At 37.9% G+C, this 12,486-nt stretch overlaps 1 protein-coding gene across 1 annotated transcript; it reads left to right on the plus strand.

The window, feature by feature from the left end:
- Positions 1-7,040: 7,040 nt before the first annotated feature.
- Positions 7,041-10,440, plus strand: LOC122078404 (MDIS1-interacting receptor like kinase 2-like). Its single transcript, XM_042644408.1, has 2 exons — positions 7,041-9,802; positions 10,121-10,440. The coding sequence occupies exons 1-2, from the start codon at positions 7,258-7,260 to the stop codon at positions 10,426-10,428; spliced, it is 2,853 nt and encodes a 950-aa protein (XP_042500342.1). The 5' UTR covers positions 7,041-7,257; the 3' UTR covers positions 10,429-10,440.
- Positions 10,441-12,486: the final 2,046 nt, after the last annotated feature.

A 12,486-nucleotide genomic window follows, 5' to 3' on the forward strand; every position in this document is an offset into this window, starting at 1 on the left:
AAAAAAAAAAAAAAAAAATATATATATATATATATATATATATGATTGTATAAAGTTGAGATAGCACTTTCCCTTCAACTCATCAGCCAAAAGGACTAATACAAAGAAAAAGGAAATTTTTTTCTGAGCCCATCATCGAAGTGTACACAAGCATCCTTCTTCTATTTCTCTTTTCTTTATATGAAATGATTTCTCTGCTTGCATATAGAAAACGATATATTGGCTCAGTAAATCTAACATTTTTTTTTTTTTTTTTACTTAAGATCAATAAATAGATTTCATTAAAAAGAATGAGAGAATTACAAAGAAATAACATGACAAAATAAGGGCCCGTTCGATAACATTTCTAAGAAACATAAATTTTCGTTTCTAGAAACAGAAACGGAATTGAAGGTGTTTGATAAGTCATGTTTCTGGAAGTCGATAGTAACCAACGAAAGAATGGTCACGAGTCGTTTTCAGAAACGGCAACAAGTAGAATTTGTTTCGCCTAGGTCGTTTTTTGAACCATAAATATGTAGAAATTTCAATTTCAATTTCTGAAAACAAGTGAAACGAAACAGTTTTATCAAAAACTTTTTCTTCCATTTCTACTATTTCTGGATATAGAAACGGCAGAAACACGTTTCTTGAAACGTTATCAAATGGGCCCTAACTATCCAAAAGAACTAATACCATGCAGGCCACCTCCCACCTTCGACAATGCCATCAGCAACAAGGAGGCCTGAAATGACTCAATAACCTCAGATACATCTAAACCGAAGCTTTCCTATTACATCCCTGGCCTGGAAATATCCTCATAAATAAAATAAGGAGGCTCTGGCCAAAGTGTGGTGACCCTAGTAGAGGCTACATGCTTAGTTAAGAGGCTAAATAATTATTAGTTAAGAATAAAAAAAATGGAAAAGATGGTATTTGTTAGATCAAACACCAAGAAACACGAATAAAGAGAGACAATAGATCCGTACGACACAGAGATTTAACAAGGTTCACACACCAGGGTGGTGTGCTACGTCCTCGGGCGAAGAAGAAGATGATTCACTATGCAAAAGAAAGATTACACCCTAGCAGCGGCGAGGAAGAACTCGCCCTGAAACCCTAGCTTCGTGAAAACCCTAGAATACAATGATTCTCAACAAGTAACAGTACATTATATATATACTCCAAATAGCGGTTCGACCCATCGGGTCACGGTCGATCCGGTCGAACCATACCGTGGGGGCGTAGCCCCCGCACCCCTATATGAGATCAGTGATGGGCTCCGGGCTTGGGCCTATCGGCCCAAACCCTCTGCTTCCATCACAGATCTCAGAAAAATTCTCATTCGGGTCGCCACCAAAATATGTCGGATCGGGTCAATCTTCAAAACGGGTCAAGAATTCGAGACAAACTTAACAGTATCTCATACAGCAATGCCCAAAGCAACGAAACTGGAGATAATGTAACAATACTGTTTCCAACAACGCAGAAGCTCTCAATTCCATAGCTCCAAATCCCGTAGTACCCTTCACCGCCTAAGTCGCTGGTGCTTTCTGGTTATCAAATTTTTCCTTTTGGTAACCTCTGGTTATCAATTCATGGTTTCATATTCATTGACTTGAAGAAGAGTTATATTGTACAAAGAGAGTATATTGTAAATTAGGAAAGACTTGTTGATCAATAAGAAGACTATATACGAGGGAAAACATAGCTATACGTGACAAGGTAAGTGGGGCGTTTTAGAGAGATCTTTGGCTAGACCGAATATTGAGTTCCCTTCTCAAGATGGTAAATCAATATTAGTCAATACACCCCATCAAGTTGAGGAATCAAGGGAGCGAATCTTCAACTTTTTATGTAAAACTGAAACCACTGGATCCATGGTGGAAATGAATTGAACCATAAATTTTCTTTTTGAAACCTTATCACATACAAAATGGAAGTTAATATGCAAATGGTTGGTACGAGCATGAAATACAGGATTAGTGGAAATATACGTCGCCTCAATATTATCATACCAAGCTCCTCAAGAAGAGATTCCAACCAAGATTTCAGTTGATGCATCCGCCAATACTTTATATTCAGACTCCATAGAGGAATGGATAACTGTTTCTGTTTACATCTAGTAAGCAGAAGACGATTGCTAGATCTTCTACTGATGATAAGGCCCTTGCTGATGCCACAACAAAACTCACGTGGCTACACTTCTTGTTTCACAAGCTTGGTCTTCCACATTCCCCTGTCTTAGGGTGAGTCTAACAACATTTGTATGCTACGTATATATCCGCAAATTCAGTGTTTATTTTTTATTTTTTTTATTTTTTTATTTTTTTATTTTTTATTTTTTATTTTTTAAGATAATTTTATTAAAGTCAAAGAGGAAAAATAAAATAAAATAAAATAAAAGGAATTACAAAAAAGACAAACCCTGAAATCATTAGAACAACCTACCAACTCCACCTTCGGCATGGCACCAAGCATGTTGAAAGTGATGTCCATTTTGATGGGACAAGTTTACCAAACCCAAGCTCAATATTCAGTTCATCTCCTCCATTGATCAACTCACCAACATAATGAGCACTGACACTAGGAGGTCAGGAGTTGGACTCTTGTCACATGGGTTTGTGAGTTTGTATTTAGTGTCTCCCCCTCTCCCTATCATTCCCCCTTCCTCTTTAGTGTGCAAGAGTAAAGTCCCATTGGGCAGTTCATTAGGAAGTACGAAAAAAAAGACTCTCCTCTACATGGTTTCTGTTTCAGTTTCAGTTTCTAACGGACAAGATGAAGAACCGCTCCCTCGCACCTTCACCTTGACGGGGTGTATTGAATGCTAATTAACCGTGTGTATCATCCTTGAGCAGTTCACAAGATATGTACAGCTCTTAATGATAGGATTTGTTATCTTTTGGAACTCATTCCTATTACGTAAGATTGACTTTCCTATTTTCTTGTAACTTGCTTGCTGTACAAGGTCTAGTAATACATACTCTCCAATGGTTGAGGATAACTAATAGTAATAGACAAACAATAGGAAGAGATATGGCCAAAAACTTCCCTATTCCAAGCATTTAAGACACAATTCATAAGACCATTAGGAGCAAACAAAATTTATTTTGGAAGAAGCAAGATGAAGTACGTACCAGAAAATTATTAATAAATTCAAACAATCATTGGTTTATCAAATTATCTATCGAGTCATGAAAAAGATTCAACAAAAAACAGAAACAAATCCACTATCTATTTTACGTTAAGTAAGGGCCCGTTTGATAACGTTTCCAGAAATATGTTTTTACTGTTACTGTCTCAAGAAACAACAGAAACGAAACAAAAAGCGTTTGATAAACCTATTCCGTTTCTGTCGTTTTTTGACACATAAATAAGAATTTATATTGATTTATGGTTCAAGAAACAGAAATGACGAAACGAGTGGAACTCATTTCGCCGTTTCTTGAAACAGAAATGAGGGCCATTTTAACCCCAAAACCCGACATTTTCCTTCAACAGTCGACGGTGCCCCATTCCCTCTGTTGTGAACACAACCTCCTCCATCGTACAACTCCTCAAAGCTGCACCTCCCAAAGCAGCGATTCCACTAATTTTCACCCTCGTGAAGACCAATGGAGCACCCGTGAACCTCCATCATGTCTTCTCATCACTTTACCACAAGTGAGTTGTAAAGGAAGAAAAGGGAACTATACAAGAGAGGCAAAGTCGATCGAGCTTCCATCACGAAATTTGGCGCACTAAGGAATAGTTCAAGAACCCTAACATAGCTTCAAGTTAAGCCAACGATCTCTTCTCTATTCGGTAGGCAAAATCTTCTTCCAATTTCGATAGAAACCCTAGATTCTTGTTGCAGGTTTATGATTTCGGTTAGTGATGGTTCTGAGTCTGCATTTTTCTATTCTAATTTTGTAGAAAGCTGTGGATATTTGTAGGTAGGGTTTTTTTGAGCCATTTTCGCTGTTGTCTTTCAACTTCTACAGATCGAAGAGAATCGAAGTCGTATCTCAAAGATTAGTAAGGGGAACACCTCCAGGTAAGTGATTTTAACCATTATTGATTACCCTCACCTATGTTACTACTTCTCTGTTTTTTTTATTTGGAATGATTTTTCTTTCTCTGCACAAGTACTTCTCTGCTACTATGGATTTCCATGCGCATGAAGTTTATGAGTCTGGTTTAATTTTGTTTAATTATTTTTTTTGTTTTGTATTGTGCATTAGAAATCAGTTGGTCAGATCAAGCGGCAATCTTACCTCTGCCAGATTTTTGGCAAGTTTTCTTTGGGAAGGAAAAAAAAAAATTCTACAAGAAACAAAGGTTTATCAAACACCCAAAATTCTGTTTCTGTTCCAAAAAATGAAAATTTCTGTTTCTCCCGTTTCTTGAAACAGAAACGGCAAAAATGTTATCAAACGGGCCCTAAGTAATAGGTGGAGTAACTCCCAATATAGCAGTAAAAGCAAGACATGTAGGTGGATTGACTCATCAATTTCCCACTGAAATAGGATCTACCCAAGAAAAGTGCTTAACATTACAAATAGGAACAAACAAAAATCAAGAAAACCATGATACAAATTTACATTAAACAAACAAAAATCAAGAAAACCATGATACAAATTTACATTAATAACCTCACGGATGAAATTCGTTCCCGCCGTCACCCTTGTCAAACATTTTGGGAGGTCCAGGAGCCTTCCCTAGACCAAGCTTCCGACGAAACAAAAACTCCTTCGCCACTATTACAAAATTTAAGCCTGGTTTGGAGCTGGCCGGAGTGCCTGGTCTAATGGATGTCGCCGGAGAAGATGCTAGACAGATTGACAGAACAATCAAAGAGATGAAATAAAAACGTTTCAGAGTTGCCATCACTGGCTAAGGATGATAAGCCAATGTACAAAGCTCTTACAGGGTAAGAGAGAAGCCACTTGAAGCTTGAAGTTTGAAGCTTTTTTGTTGATGGAGGAGAACCCACTTGAAGCGGTCATATATATATATATATATATATATGTATATATAAAGCTCTTTATTTCCATGCTGGAGGTGGTGATGGTTCATTGGTTCTTGTTCAGTGTTAACCATTGAAAATACACTTATTTCCAGAGGCGGGGATGGTTCTACTAATGATAACCAAGAATAAGAAAATAAATAAGTTTTTCTTTCACTTTTATAGAATTTTTTTCCTTGGATTATTGTTTTCATTATTCTAAGGGTATCAATCGATTTGGTTCTCTTACTCCAAAAAAAAAAAGTTTGATTTCGGTCATTCAGTTTGATTTCAACTCGGTTTAATTTGATGTGATTTTCATTTTGTATTCTATTTCTTATTCGATTTTATATTTAGTTTAGGTCTTATTTGAGGTATTTGGGGCAACTTTTTATATCTTCAACCTCAGAAATACCCTTCTACTTAAAAAAATAAAATCAGAAATACCCCTTATTTATTAGTGTCATAATCTATTAAATTTTTTTAAAATATTAAAAAGAAATGGAATTTATCATTTACATTGATTGAAATCATAAAAAATAATATAATTTTATTCGATTCAATGGTTTCAATCATGAAAGTGGAGTCGAACCGAGAAAAGATTTCAGCTTTTAAAACCAAAACTGAATTGATGTATTTTGATTCAATTTGATTCGATCTTAAATATATTGATTTCATAATCGATTCTAAATTGACAACCTTACATTATCGTTCTTTTTTCTTTCCTCTTTTTATTTATTTATTTATATTTATTTTTTTATCTTTTATCTCGAACTCATTTTCATATTTCATATGGCATGGCCACTAATATGTGTCATGTCAAGAGTGAATGAGAAACTCTGAATTTTTGGTGGAATAAAAGAGAACAAATGGGTGACTAATTTAACTTCCGGAGAAGAATCATTCCTTTTCAGTAGTAAGTGGAAAGAAAGAGAACAATTGGGCAACTAATATAACTTCAAGAGATAAATCATTCCTCATCAGTAGCTCCACAGTCAATTTTGCATCGCTGATCAAGAAAATGAAGTCTTCCACTAGTTTTCTATTTTCAGCTTTCCTAGTACATACTTCTAAGGATTGATGTTCCTATACCCATAAACTACTCCATGACTCGAGAAAGATGACCTAACAAAGCAAGTTAGATGTTTCCAAGTAATAGCAGAAATGTCCATCCTGTTGATGTTTCCTATTGTGCTCCCACTGAACCCTTCGTTGGTGCAGGGCCACAGTCCCTCACAGAAAGTACTCTTATTTGCCTTAAAAAAAAATAGAGGAAGGGGGTGGTTAAGTCATTTCGGCCTTCTTTGTCCTCATCCAACACCAATGAAACTGGTCATAGAAACTCTTGCCTAATATACATATGGGATGAAGAAATATACCTGAATGCGTGGCCTCCATGCTATCACCTGGGCAAATGGGGGAGCATACATGAGTATCCTTCAGAGAGAGGGGAAGAGAAATCTACACTCTATTGACTGTAGAATGAGATGAGAAATATTCTCAATCGTTCAATCCATCCACCACATCTCCACTGCCAACGCCATAGCACCTCTCTCTCTCTCTCTCTCTGCTGCGACTCTGCAACCCACTGTCTTGTATCTCTCGCATCCTCTTGACCCACCCTCTAGTGCAATGTGCTCACCCCTACTTATCCCCTCGCTCCCCACACAGTTGTTTAATCTTCCCTTTGAAGATTTATTTGATTGGTTTTACGTGGAAGAAAGAGAATAAATGGGCCACTAATATAACTTCCAGAGACAAATCATGCATTAGAGTGTAGAAGATAAGAAAATGAAGTCCTCCATTAGTCAATTATGCATCGCTGATAAGAAAATGAAGTCCTCCATTAGTCCTACATTTCCATCTTTCCGAATACTTTCAAGGATGGCTAAAGTTTCAACTTCTCCATTAGTCCTTTTTTCCTTTCGACCCAACAGAGCAAGTTAGTGTCCTCATTTTTGTACTATAAAGCTCCCATTACTCTTGAATCGCTGAAGGCAACCACAAACATGGCTTTCTGCCTCCTATCCTTCCTGTTCTTCAATCTGCTTCTTACTTCTTCCAACTCCTATGCCTTCAATTTCATCAGCACTGGCACCGTAGACCAAGCTGATGCTCTCCTCAAATGGAAAGATACTCTCAACAACCAAAGCCAATCTGTTCTCCATTCATGGACACTACTTCATCCTAATGCAACTAATTCCTCTCTGCGATCTGACCCATGGTGCGGTTGGATTGGAATTGCTTGCAATCAAAGGGGAATCATCACTGAAATTATCTTACCAAGTATGGGCTTACAAGGTATGGTTGAGAACTTCCCCTTTCCTTCATTTTCTGCTCTTACAAGTCTCAATCTCACTAATAATTCATTCCTTGGCACTGTTCCATCCAACGTTACTAACCTGTCGGTTATCAACTACCTTGATCTGTCCATGAATCAGCTCTCTGGATTAGTTCCAACTGAAATCTTCTTACTTACCACTCTTAAAATCTTGTTTCTTGATCAGAATCATTTCAGTGGATCAATACCTTACGGTATGGGAAGATTGAAAGACCTTACTATTCTGACCATGTACTCCAACAACCTCTCTGGTTTCATACCTGAATCTCTAGGTAATTTGAGCAAACTACATGAGCTCTCTTTGTATGAAAACAGTCTCATTGGTTCAATCCCTACATCTATAGGAAAGTTGAGAGATCTGTCCGTTCTATACCTGTACCAAAATCAACTTTCAGGTTTCATTCCCAAGGAAATTGGAAATTTGACAAAGCTCAGGTCGCTCAGCCTGGAAAATAATCATCTAATTGGTTCAATCCCTGAAGAAATAGGAAATTTGAAGTCACTTACTGCTCTATACTTACCTCTGAACAATCTCAATGGTTCAATCCCTTCCTCTTTAGGGAAATTGAGAAACCTAACCATTTTATACCTCCCTCTGAATCAACTCTCTGGTAGGATTCCTCTAGAAATAGGAAATTTGACAAGTCTGGTTGACCTACAAATTCCCTTCAATAATCTAACTGGACGCATCCCTTCCACTTTTGGAAACCTACAGAAGCTCACCAGTTTGAACCTGCTGGAAAATCAACTTTCTGGATCACTCCCTCGAGAAATAGGAAATCTCACGGAATTGGTTAGCTTACAATTGTCAAATAACCAATTCTCAGGTAGTCTGCCACAAGGGTTATGCATGAGTGGATCACTAGAAAAATTCACTGCTCGTAACAACCATTTCACAGGTCTTATTCCGAAAGGCTTCAAAAACTGCACAAGCTTAGTTAGAGTTCGACTTGAAAATAACCAACTTGTAGCAAACTTATCAGAAGACTTCGAGATTTATGAGAATCTGATTTACATTGATTTGAGCAATAATCAATTGCATGGTGAACTTTCATCGACCTGGGGACAATGCCAAAACTTGCAAGCTCTACAGATGGCTGGGAACAATATTACAGGTAAGATACCTCCAGAGCTTGGGATGTTAAGTCAACTGGGTCAACTTGATCTTTCTTCAAATTACCTGGTGGGAGAAATTCCTAAGGAATTTGGTGAGTTGATATCCTTGCTAAATCTTAGCTTGAGTGACAACCAACTTTCTGGCAGTTTACCATTAGAAGTTGGAAGGCTAAACAGCCTAACATATCTTGACTTGTCAACAAACAGTTTGAGTGGAAACATACCAAAAGAAATAGGGAACTGCTCCAGTTTATTATATCTTGATTTAAGCAACAACAAATTTTATGGAAGCATTCCATTTCAAATTGGCAATCTAGTTTACCTTCAACTTCAATTGGACCTTAGTCAAAACAGGCTCAGTGGAGAGATATTATCACAGTTTAAAAATTTAGGGAGCTTGGAAATGTTAAATCTCTCCCACAATCAACTCTCAGGTACTATTTTCTCCGCATTCGATGGAATGTCTAGCTTGACATCCATTGATATATCTTATAATGAGTTCGGGGGTCCGATTCCAAACAACAGAGCCTTTCAAAATGCTACAATAGAAGCTTTGAGAAACAACAAAGCATTGTGTGGCAATGCAAGTGGCCTGCAACCTTGCATATTATCCTTTCCGGAAGGAGAAAAGGAAAGACCAGACCACAAAATCCTGATTGCTGTCATGGTTCCATTGTTAGGTGTGCTATTTCTTCTGTTTGCTTTTGTTAGTATTGCTTGTGTTGTCTACCGAAGGGAAAGAATTATTGAAACAGGCCAAAGAACAACAACAAATGATACAGATTTATTTTCAATATGGAATTATGATGGAAGAATAGTATATCAAGAAATTGTTGAAGCAACTGAGGATTTTGATGCCAAATATTGCATCGGGATGGGGGGATATGGAAGTGTATACATAGCAACGCTGTCAACTGATCAAGTAGTCGCTGTGAAAAAGCTTCACCAACCATTACCTGATGAGTGTGAGAATGCCAACATACGAACATTTAGAAATGAGATTTGTGCATTGACAAAACTGCGACACAGAAACATTGTGAAGCTATATGGTTTTTGTTCATCTGCGCAGCACTCCCTTCTAGTTTATGAGTATTTTGAGAGAGGAAGTTTGGCTAAGATCCTCCACAACAATGAGGTTGCATCAGAAATGGATTGGATAAAAAGGGTTAATGTTATTAAAGGTGTGGCAAATGCTTTGTCTTACATGCACCATGATTGTTCACCACCAATCATTCACCGCGACATATCGAGCAACAATATTTTGTTGGATGAAGAATATGAGGCATGTGTGTCTGACTTTGGCATCGCTAGACTTTTAAAGCCCGATTCATCCAATTGGACTTCTCAAGTAGGGACATGGGGATATGTTGCTCCAGGTAATAAATTCACCATTTCCCTAATTGTAAAAAAAGATATTTATAGATGTACTTGCATCTTGTATATTATTATTTTTTCTATTTAATAATTTATGTGGTGAGACATTGTAATTGAACAGATTTTCATCAATCAAGCCATTATTATTAGTAGTTCGAAAAAAAAATTCATCATCATAAACTTCAAAATTGAGTTACTACTGTTAATAAATAAGTTTTGAATTTTTTTATACATTTCTTACCATTTATGAGTCAGGGAACTATTAAATTTCAAGTTTTAAGAGTCTAATTAAATGTTTGTTGGACTTCCATACCTTCCAGAGCTTGCCTACACGATGAAGGTGACTCGAAAATGTGATGTTTATAGCTTTGGGGTATTGACATTAGAAGTGTTGATGGGAAGGCATCCAAGTGAACTCATCTCTACATTATTATCATCATACTCAGTACTGCCATCCACAAAGCAAATGATGTTGTTGAGAGATCTGATGGACAAAAGGCTCTCTCCTCCCACGATTGACATGGTTGAAGAGCTTTTCTCTGTTATGAAGCTAGCAATCACATGTATAGCCACTACCCCGCAATCCCGGCCTGAAATGCACTATGTGTCTAAGAAACTATCATCTTAAATCCATCTTTTACCTTGCAATATGCTTTTTGCTGAGAATATTCAAATTTTCAAACAAGAAATCAAGTTCAGTGAAGAATATCTTTCTTGTTTGATGATTTTCTAGATTTCCCCTAGTTTAATTGCTTAAAGATTTTCTATTTTGCTTCCATGTACTTTGCATATTGGGCGAGCATTTTTTTCTTTTTTTTTTCATGTGTTGGGCTTTTGTGCGATCAGGCCACCACTCAGGAGAGAAAGAATCCACTGCTCGTACGATCATCTGGTCGTACGAGTCAGCGATCAATACATGTCCCACTTTCTGTCATTACAAGGATAAAGAAGGGTATATCTGAGAAAAAAAGGATAGGTGTTGATCACTGACTCGTACGATCAGCTGATCCGTTCTCCACTCAAGACCAATTTGGTTGTTTCTTTCCCTTTCATTTTAATAAATGCTTGAGGACAAATTAGGGTCCTAAATGATTAATAAGCTAGGGAATAAATAAAAAAATTGTCTTCCTGTAATCTAATTAATGCACAAAACTAGATGATTAATAAATGATGATTCTAATTAGTAGCATTAGGCTAGCTTTAATTTTTTTTTTTTTTTTTTTTTTAGTTAGTTCCCCTATTTTTCATCCCTTTTAATATACATGACCTTTCTGAGAAAGAAGTCTAGTTGTAGCCTTTAACTGTAGCTTATTTAGAATGATAGTTTTGGGTATTCTTTCTAAGTTCTTTCCATCCATATGGTGATCAACACCATAACACCAAAGTTATCTGGGAATGTGGCCAAAATTGCACGAAATGTGGGGGGCCCAATGATTGTTTGCACTAGTCGAGGGCCAAACGGTGTCAGATTTGAATGAAATTTTATATAAATGTTCAAATGACTAAACAAGGCTATCCTATGATAATCATCTCAATTTGGGAAAGCTCGAATACCAAAATTATGTGAGATGTAAAATGGTCATTCCGTCACACGATTGCCACAGGAGTTCAACGAGCCCCTGGTCATTATTGTCTGAAGGATCTCCCCAAAGTGTCAAAATGCAATGTCTACACCACCAAAAGGGACGCACCAGAGAGAGAGAGACTTGAGGGGAGGTCCTGCCATTTGGAGACCCTCCCCCTGGAGCGCATCCATCATCTACACACTGCGCGCACTCATCATCTCCACAAAGCGAAAAGAATAGATGGGGTTGGGTGGTGGGAATGGTGAGATAATTTTGAAATGTAACGACTGGTCTAGCGGATGTTGCCGGAGAAGATGCAAGAAAGATTGATAGAACAATCTAATGTATGCGGGGTTCTGGCTCAACCGTAGGTGCATCCGATTCTTGGAATCCTCAGCTAGGGCCCACCAAATCGTGGGCTTATGTGGCAAGAGTCAATATGGGCTTGCGTCCACGTAGGTGTAAAGGAGAATTGGGGATGAATGTTCAAAATGAAAGAGGGGAAGGAGGTCTCCTTGTTGGAAAAACAAAATTCAGGGGTAAAAGAAGTTGGGAGAAGCCAAAAAAGAAGAGAGCGGGGGCTAGAAGAAGAAGAAGAGAAGCCAAAAAAAGGGCCAAGCCCCCAAGGGAGGGTTACATAAGGTTTTGGGCTTGGCAGCACACAAAGTGGGAGCATGGGCACGGGCAAGGCCATGGGCAGCATGCCAAGGGGTATGGGCTTAGGTTTGGGCTGACCTGCACGAAAGTGGAAGGTGGGTTGGAGTCTGATGAGTGTAGGGAATGCGGCCAGCATGTATGTAAGGGGCTAATGTTAGATCAAACACCAAGAAAATACGAAAATAAACAAATAATAGATCAGTACAACATAGAGATTTAACGAAGTTCACACACCGGTGTGGTGTGCTACATCCTCTAGTGAAGAAGAAGATGTTTCACTAAGTAGAAGAGAGATTACACCCAATGCAGCTGTGAGAAAACTCGCCCTGAAACCCTAGCTCCAAAAAACCCCTTAAAATACAATGACTTGCTCAACAAGACAACAATACATTATATACTCCAAGTTGTGGTCGATCCGGTAGAACCATACTGTCCGCACTCCCATACGAGATCAGTGTTGAGCT

Source organism: Macadamia integrifolia, chromosome 1, assembly GCF_013358625.1.
Source record: "Macadamia integrifolia cultivar HAES 741 chromosome 1, SCU_Mint_v3, whole genome shotgun sequence".
NCBI lineage: Eukaryota > Viridiplantae > Streptophyta > Magnoliopsida > Proteales > Proteaceae > Macadamia > Macadamia integrifolia.